The following is a 9,277-nucleotide window of genomic DNA, read 5'->3' as shown; positions in this document are numbered from 1 at the left end:
GTGCGAGAACCCTAATATATAAACTTAGGGATTTAGGAACGTCTAGATTGTTTCTGAGTGGGAAAGAACCCACCAACGTGTTACAAGACTAAATATAAATTCTCGCTTACAGACGTTGTGTTAATTCAACCTATTTTGGGATGGAGAGTGACAAATAGGAGGGTGATGAGTTGCGCGAATTTGAATCGCCAAAATAGATTTAGGATTGCCCGCGGGAATTTGATAAGTTTACTCTTATTTGTTTTTGACCTAGAGTAATTATATTAGATTTAGGGCAAGCTTGATATTGTTGTGCTTTTTGAAAAAAAAAAAAAATTGTTTCTGCTGTGCTATGAAAATAAACAGTTGTAAAATAAAGTTATTGAGTGTTTAGTAAACTTTTTTTTTTTTTTGTAAAAATGCTTTTAACAAATAAAATTTGTCTGAGTATTTAGTAAACTTTTATATAAATTGTTATGACTATGTTAAATGACTAAAAGAATATGATATTTAATGTGATATAATAATTGTCAAAGAAAGTAATGTTGGAGCAATGACTGTAATTTTATAAAATATGTGCAGGTATACTTACTATTTGAAAATTTCATTAAATAGGCATTAATTACTATGCTTTGGCAAAAAAAAAAAAAAAACAACACTTTTTTTTTAAGAAGCTCCTTCAATAAGGCTTCAATCATCAAAATAAAAAGCTCCTTCAAAGCCTCCTAAATCTTCGATGAGCAAAAATGTCGAGCACTAGGGGTAAGCCTTGAAAGTAAAAGTACAAACTTCAAAACTTCTGGCTTTTTATGTTGCATTGCTCCTTAGGTTCAACAATATATATTTTTGGTTTGAAGGTATTTTGATTTGAACTAAACTTTGCATGAGCTTTAGTATGGTCACTTGAACTTGAACTTTGGTTTTTTATTGGCATTTTGTTTGATAATGCTTGGTTGTAAATGTTTAATTGAATTTTAATGTTGCATGAAATGGATGGATGAAATGTAAATTTGGGGTCCAACTCATTTTAATGTCCTCTCTCTCACTAACAATACCTTTTTTTAGCCCAAAACTAAAAATTTGGCCTATTTTTATCACAAAACAAAATTAAAGAGTGGGCTTATAACTAAAGCCCAAAATCAAACCATAATAGTTTCATACCGAACCAAACCCATAAGTTTTGGTATACGTTTGGTCACCCATGATTGCTAACCAAATCGTACCGAATTTTGTTCAATTTCGATTTTGGTTCCCCTCCCATATTGTGCCAAGCTGAATAGTGCATAGAGCTACCCAACCTCTGTATATTTTCTCAATTTAGCTATTATTTGCTTTAACTTTATTTTTTCAAAAATTTATTATTATTAGGGAAAGGAGTAGAGTTGGAAACTATTACTTTAATTTGCAGATCAGTTTTGAATTAGGACGCATTGATAGAAACTCATCACCCTATCTACTAAGGACCACGTATAAATTATGTGCTCAAATATGTTACCACATTTGATTTTTCTCTTTTTGCTTTCATCACTCTTCAACCAATGCGAGGTAATATTTACTCTTCAACCAAGATTGACATTTTCAAAAATTGATAACAAAAATAGTTAACACAAATAGAAAAATAATGGCTTATTTTTAGCTATGCTCTCTGGAATTCGATTTTAATCTCACTTTGTTCTTTATAACTAAACAACTGTCATTTTACTCCCTGTAACTCATAGTTCACTCCACTTTGCCCCCTGGAACTCAATTTTGATCTCATTTTGTCGCCTGAAACTTGAAATTCATCTCTATAAAACTCAAAATTCGCTTCACATTGTCTTAGATCTATTAATTTCTTATATGGGTTTGATTTGAGTGCCCCAGGCTAATCAATTCTTTTTTATTTTTTTCATCTCTTCAATTTCTCTTAAACCTAATATTCTCTAATTGTTGAATGTTAATCCATAATGGAGATTTTAACCAAATTTATTGCACACGTGGCATAGTCTTATTGGGTGTTGGGTCCACATATATTTTAGGAGGCGGCCTATAAGTTTCAGAGAGAACAAAGACTTTACAAGTTAAAGTGAAACAAATTTTGAATTTCAGAAAGTAAAGTTGTGACCTTTGAATTACAAAAAGATTAGTGAGTGTCAAATAAAATTTCAAGGGTAAATAACATAATACCCCCTCAAGTTTGAGGTCTATTACAACCCCATCCAATATTTTTAAAACATTTCACTTTCATACCTCACCTACTATTTTATTTCAATATAGTACCTCCGTTACATTTTCCATCTATTGATCCGTTAAGAGCTGATGTGGCTGCCATATTTGTGCCACATGGCTGCCAAATTTATGATACGTAGCAAAAAAATAATTTTTTTATACATTTAAAAATAATTAATTAAAGAAAAACTATTATAAAAAAAAATTTAAAAATTCCCAAATTAAACGGTAGAATGTAGGGTGGTTAAGGAAGTGACCACACTCCTTCACAGCAATTGTGGAAATTTTCGGTCAACCCTCTGAGTCTTTGGTTTTTGGATTATGCTTTTTCCACATCACATTCATCTCATCAAATGTCTCCTCCTCAGATGAATGCCAACGGTTGTAAATGCTTTTGCTTATTGTCCCACCAGCAACAATTACAACACAGCATACCCTCGCTCCTTCCTTCCACAGCCCCCAAGTTTATTAGCTCAAACACTCTGAGTTTTCTGTGTTCTCGAATTGCCATTTTTCAGGTCACTCGTTCACATCGCATGGCTTCTCCTTGTGGGGTTTTCGGCACCCTTTTTCTTCTTCTTGCTCTACAGAATTCTGGGTTTCCTCTCTCTTTGGCTTCCAAAAATGTGAGTCTTAACCTATTCTTTGTGTGCTTTATAGTCTATTCTTTATTTGTTTTGACAAAGGCGACATTCTATTATAAACTACTCTAACTTACGCGAACTATGTTTCAAACTTGGGTGCAATACGGCAGGCACGCTGCCCTGGACAACTGGCCATACCCGCATATGCTGTGTGCTTTGTACAATATGATCACTTTGTTTTTGTGGGTTTTTGGTTTTGGCAGGTTTACATTGTGTATATGGGAGAAAGACAGCATGGAGAGCCTGAGCTGGTTTCTGAGTCTCACCATCAGACTCTGTCATCTGTATTTGGAAGGTCATTGATACTTTTCCAAACTTTTATCTTTGACTATGTGCGGTTCAGTTTAAGTTTAAACTTAACCAACAAAAGAAGATGAACTGATTTCTATTTCTTATTTAGGAACGCAAATTTGTTCAAATTGCAAGTTTTTCTGTATGTTTTTTTTTTTAATGAAATGATTGTTCTCTATGTTCATAACTGAGGGAAGGGATTATATTGCTATATAATTGTTTGTAACTACCTTCCTATGGCCTTGACATGTTTCAATGCATTTTGTGCTAAAATATTTCGTATCATTTTGCAAGAAAAAAAATTAGTAAGGCCTTACGTGTTTCAATGCATTTTTGTACTAAAAATTCCTCAACATTTTTCGAGAAGAAAAAGTTAAACATGCTGCTGCTGTTTTACTTCATAATAAAACGATATGCTGTTTCGTTTGAGAAATGACACAGTGAGATGGAGTTTTCATAGCTGTGACTGATATATGATGACAACTTCAATAGCATTGCCATAGACCGAAAGCTCCCTTCAGTAAACATGCATATTTGTGTGTGAATGTCTGCTGTTTTGTGGCATGCTAGTTTTGCTTGTTTGGCCAATGGTACCTCTTTCTCTGCAATATCACAAGTACAGGGTGCGTCTCATAGGCATGCACATGAAAAATCATCCGCAAAAAGCATATTTTAACCAGACCGGATTACAGCAAAATATAAAAGTAACAGGTTGTGAGTAAAATTTTCAGCAAAGAAGCCGCAAAGGAATCAATTCTGTACAACTACAAGCATGGATTTTCAGGGTTCGCTGCTGTCCTAACTCCATGTCAAGCAAAGCTTATTGCAGGTGTTACAATGTTGGTGAACTGTAAACTATGTTTTCTTTCTTTTGAGTCAGAATTTTCTTTTCTAATAAGTAAATTTATATTTTCCTTTGCTGAAAACTTAATGCAGATTCTCCTGGCGTTGTTCATGTCATTCCAAACAGAATTCTTAATTTGCATACGACTAGAAGTTGGAATTTTCTGGAAGTAAACTCTCATATTAGAAATGGAATTCTTTCAAAGAGTCAATCAGGCATTGGGTCTATTATTGGAATCATGGACACTGGTCAGGATTTCAAAATTCTCTACATCTTGGGAAGTATATTAGATCAGATTACATTTTACTTGTATTGTATTTTGATTCTCAGGAATTTGGCCTGAGTCTGAAAGCTTCAGAGATGAGGGTATGGGAGACGCCCCATCCCGATTCAGGGGGATATGTCAAGAAGGAGAAAAGTTCAATCGCTCCCATTGTAACCGGTTAGTTTATTTCATTTGCATGTATAGTGTTATATTTTTCATCATTTCCTCATATGACAACGTAGTCAACTGTTGTGTACCTGGTGATATATTGTTCCTTCACTTGTTTTAGAAAGGAGTTGTTTCGGTAAACTGGATTAGTAGTTATATTGAACCACTAACCTAATAATAGTTGAAGCAATCAGTTTAAATATATCATGTGGTGGAAATGGTCACAACCTTCCCATTGTCCCGCTCTTCTAACTTTCGGACTCAACATCAGCAATGACTTTTGTATCAGTCTACTTTGGAGAGCTCTGCCTCGTGCTAACTGCTAAATTATCACTAGGTTTTTCTATTAGGGACAAAGCATGCCATCATAATAAATTGCAAAAAAAACTATGAAAAATGTTGCATGTCAGTTTCACATTAGTGTAAAGAATTCTTCAGTTATCAAGATCCCAGAATCTATACCTATAAGTATCAAGTGCGGGCTGCTTCTAACCAAATATTTCAGTTTAGTGCTTAATTTTCGACAATTACCAAATTTTTCTCTTAGTAGTCCTTTTTCAATCTGCATTTTTGGTGTTTACTCACGAGCCATATCTGAACAACAGAGGAGTTTAACTAACTTCATCAAGTCCCTTAAGCGAAACCATTTATTGGTATTCTGGTATTCTTTGCTGAACTACAGTCAGAGAACGACATGGTTTATTTATTCTATTTGCTATGATAAGCAGGAAGATAATTGGTGCACGGTGGTATAGTAAAGGATATGAAGCTGAATTCGGAAATCTAAGTACAAGTGATGAGTTTGAATATCTATCTCCCCGAGATGCTGCAGGACATGGTACTCATACATCATCTACCGCAGCTGGTGATTCAATAGAAAATGCAAGCTATAAGGGATTATCTGCGGGATTGGCAAGAGGGGGTGCTCCATCAGCTCGGTTAGCTGTCTATAAAGTTTGTTGGGCAACTGGTGGCTGCAGCTCAGCAGACCTGCTTGCCGCATTTGATGATGCAATCTATGATGGTGTAGATGTGTTGTCGGTATCTCTAGGTTCTCCACCTCCACTTTCTTCTTATGTTGAGGATGCTGTGGCCATTGGCTCTTTCCATGCTGTTGCCAGAGGAATCTCTGTTATATGCTCTGCTGGAAATTCTGGTCCATACCCTCAAACTGTCATAAATTCTGCTCCCTGGATTTTCACTGTTGCGGCAAGCACTATTGATAGGGCTTTCCCTACTGTGATTACCCTGGGAAACAATCAAACTGTTGTGGTAGATCATCACTTCCTTCTTTTACCCATGAAATTTGTGTGTGCTTCTTATTGACATGATTAGTGCTATGGTATACAACGAGTTATGTTATTCACTTGATAGACAGTCTGCTGTGATATGTTGCCAGTTATTGGTCAAGCCCTTGGTTCTAAATGTGTGGTTCTGAGTAGCAGTCTTTAAATAAGCACATCACACTGTCTCACAAGAGGACATTATTATGCTACTCTATGCATAGCATGTATGTTAGGCCATTTTGTGAAATTCTCTTTTACTAATGCCTTGTTAAAGAAAACTTGCACAATAATGGAAATCGTTGATTTGAAAATTTATGATCCGTTAATTTGTTACTATTCATGTTGTTTCCATAATCTGGACCAGCAATACGTTACTCTATATGATTTAGTTTCAGAATCTGAGACCCTTGGAGTTGTTTGGAAATGTTGCATGGTTATCAATTTGAAAATGGTATGTCGTTGATTGTGTAAGAGAAAGTTTGTTCTGAAATATCAATGAAAGCAAATCATCCTGGTGGTGTTCTCAAAATCATTTGGGTATGTTCTACTGATAGAAGTGTTTTGTTGTTCTTAAGAATTTTCATCATTGTGGATCAGCTGGATCAGCGATGCGATTTAAATGAATAATGCACTGTGTTCGAAGTTGAAAATTAAACCATATATACTATATCCTTAATGCTTCAACTTGAGTTTCCATTTAAATGTCTAAGTTGGTACTGGTAAATGCAAAACTACAAAAACCTAGAAATGAAATTTATTTTCTCATGTAGGGTCAGGCTTTGTATACAGGGATGGATATAAACAAGTATTACCCTCTTGTTTATGGAGGAGACATTGCATCTATTGATTCAGATGAAGACACTGCTGGGTATTAAACCTTTTCCTCTATTTTTGAGCTTGAATTCTACTTGAGCCTCGTACCTCACAGTAGAGAAATACACATTATAATGGTGCCCACTTTTAACAGGAGCTGTGATCCAGGAACTCTAAATGAAACTTTAGCAACTGGAAAGGTCATTCTTTGTTTCCAATCTCAATCACAGAGGTTCTCTATTCCTGCAACGACAACTGTGACGAGTGCTAGGGGCGCTGGTCTCATTTTTGCTCAGTTTCCTAGCAAGGATGTTTCTTTGTCTTCGGGTAGTCTACCTTGTGTCCAAGTTGACTTTGCAATTGGCACAAATCTGCTAACATACATTGGAGCAACCAGGTATTCTCTAGTATGTGTAACCTGTCTTTATGCAGAATGTGTACCATATGGAAATAAAAATAAAGAGCCTTTTCATGCTTTAGTTCTTGTCACTCGTCAATATCGCTCCTCATAGAAGACACAATTATATTTCCCTTCTTTATCTTGAGGAGGCTAATAACAGTGCCCTAATCGAATGATGTGCCACAGAAATCCCGTAGTCAAGTTCAATCCTTCAAAAACACTAGTGGGACAACAGATATCCCCAGAAGTGGCATTTTTCTCTTCCCGAGGACCCAATTCTCTCTCTCCTTCCGTACTTAAGGTATATAAACTGTGTTATATTGTTTCATTAATTTTTCTTTTCTTAAGAACCATATTATTAACAATTTGAATGTGTTACGCAGCCAGACATAGCTGCTCCGGGTGTTAATATATTAGCCTCCTGGTCTCCTGCTCGGTCCCAAAATCAAGCAAATCCGGATATTTTCAAAATTGAATCAGGAACTTCCATGGCTTGTCCCCATATATCCGGTATTGTTGCTCTTCTTAAATCTATCCATCCAACGTGGAGTCCTGCTGCAATAAAGTCTGCTCTGGTTACAACAGGTGAGAAAGTAAAATTTCATGGCATCTAGTGCATTCAAGGAACTTTTTGGAGAACTGATTGTTCTTCCTCTTTACAGCTTCTCTAGAAGATGAATATGGTCAAAGTATTGTGGCCGAGGGAGCTCCTCACAAGCAGGCCGATCCATTTGACTATGGTGGTGGTCATGTTGATCCTAACAAAGCCATAGCTCCTGGTCTCATATATGACATAGAATCATCAGATTATATCCGTTTCCTGTGCTCCATGGGTTATAACAACACAGCCATCAGTTTAGTGGCTGGGGCTAAGATCACATGCCGTAAATCAACCAACTTCATTAATAACCTTAATCTTCCTTCTATCACCATTCATGAGCTGAAGCAGAGAACAACAGTATCAAGAACGGTCACAAATGTAGGTCCAGTTAATTCTATCTACAATGCTCGTGTTATAACGCCTGCAGGTGTGTCTGTGAGAGTTAAGCCATCAATTTTGTCATTCAACTCTACTGTAAAGAAGCTGGAGTTTAAGGTTACTTTTCGTTCCCTATTAAGAATTCAAGGAAGATTCTCCTTCGGAAATCTGTTTTGGGAAGATGGTTTGCATGTAGTTAGGATACCACTCATAGTTCGAATTGTCCTTGATAATTTTTATGCAGACACATGATGAACTGCCATTCATTTTGAAAACCAAATCTGGAGCTAATCTGTTGTAATTTTAATTGTATCCTTATGAATAAATGATTCATGATTCTGTATCACTTTGCTTCATTCAAAATCTGTTGTTCGACTTTTTCACCATCCCTCAAAGTATGTTGCTTGGCGACCAAGAAAAGAACCTAAACCCCATACGGAAAAAATTTATTTTGGGTGATTATGGGTTTTAGGCTCTTGGTCATATACTCGAAAAATACTATAATAGCATCTTCCTCCTGGTCCGTTTTATATGCTTAACGTATTATGTAGAGCAATTGTTTTAAGGGAGTTTTAACAAAACACTCCCGGTACTGTTCACTTTTAACGAAAAACCACATTTTTACCTTTAACTGGCACTATTCACTATACCTTTAAAAAGGGATTTTCGTTAAAAGAGAAGTTTTTTTGGACGTTTTGTTAGTTTTCCTTTGCTTTAATCAAAGCAGAAGCCATTCAACTGCTGGGACAGGCCTTGCTGCTGTTTATGAACAATGTGCTTTGTTCTTATCCGGTATCCAGTTTCCAAACTGTGTGGCGAGGAAACGCTTGCCAACCAGGTTCATTTGTATGTTTTGACTTGTGGGTATGCAGGCTAGCCTTTTAAAACATTGAGCAAAATACATAGGTTCAGGTTTCTTCCCACCTTTCAAACCATTCATATGCTCTTTTCTTTGAGGTAAACAGTGTTAGTTACTCCTCTAATGGGTTGTTATGATGTCCTCCACTTGCATGTCTTATCTTCGTTGACATCATGTCCTTCTATTAGCTCTCCTACTACCAGTAAAAAGAATTGCTATGACATACTCCTGCACTTGATTTGTTTTAATTGACTTTGTAACTGAACACCAGCCGACCCCACTTAGTGGGAAAAGGCTTTGTTGTTGTTGTTGACTTTGTAACTGAACACGACATCTTCTCTCGGTAGACAAGAGGTTTGGCATGGCCTGCAGTTCTTGTCTGTTGGGTTACTCGGAGTGCAAGGTTACATATCTCTTCCACTCTTCCCATAGCATTCCGCTGTGATCAAAGTCATCGGTAACTGCACTGCCATGGACTTTGTAAACTCCCAACATGTTTTTGAACCCAAGAGATTTTAAATAAAGCCAGCATCCATACTTA

The 9,277-nt window shown here is 36.3% G+C and overlaps 1 protein-coding gene across 1 annotated transcript; it reads left to right on the top strand.

Moving 5' to 3' along the window:
• The first annotated feature begins 2,406 nt into the window (after window positions 1-2,406).
• LOC126624696 (subtilisin-like protease SBT3.9) lies at window positions 2,407-8,240 on the top strand. The gene is made up of 11 exons (XM_050293790.1): window positions 2,407-2,813; window positions 3,035-3,126; window positions 3,854-3,951; window positions 4,059-4,214; window positions 4,297-4,408; window positions 5,128-5,671; window positions 6,456-6,553; window positions 6,653-6,895; window positions 7,085-7,199; window positions 7,282-7,483; window positions 7,561-8,240. The coding sequence occupies exons 1-11, from the start codon at window positions 2,541-2,543 to the stop codon at window positions 8,127-8,129; spliced, it is 2,502 nt and encodes an 833-aa protein (XP_050149747.1). The 5' UTR covers window positions 2,407-2,540; the 3' UTR covers window positions 8,130-8,240.
• The last annotated feature ends 1,037 nt before the right edge of the window (window positions 8,241-9,277 follow it).

This window comes from Malus sylvestris, chromosome 5 (assembly GCF_916048215.2).
Source record: "Malus sylvestris chromosome 5, drMalSylv7.2, whole genome shotgun sequence".
Classification (NCBI taxonomy): Eukaryota; Viridiplantae; Streptophyta; class Magnoliopsida; order Rosales; family Rosaceae; genus Malus; species Malus sylvestris.
This window is presented reverse-complemented; position numbering and strand designations above follow the sequence as displayed.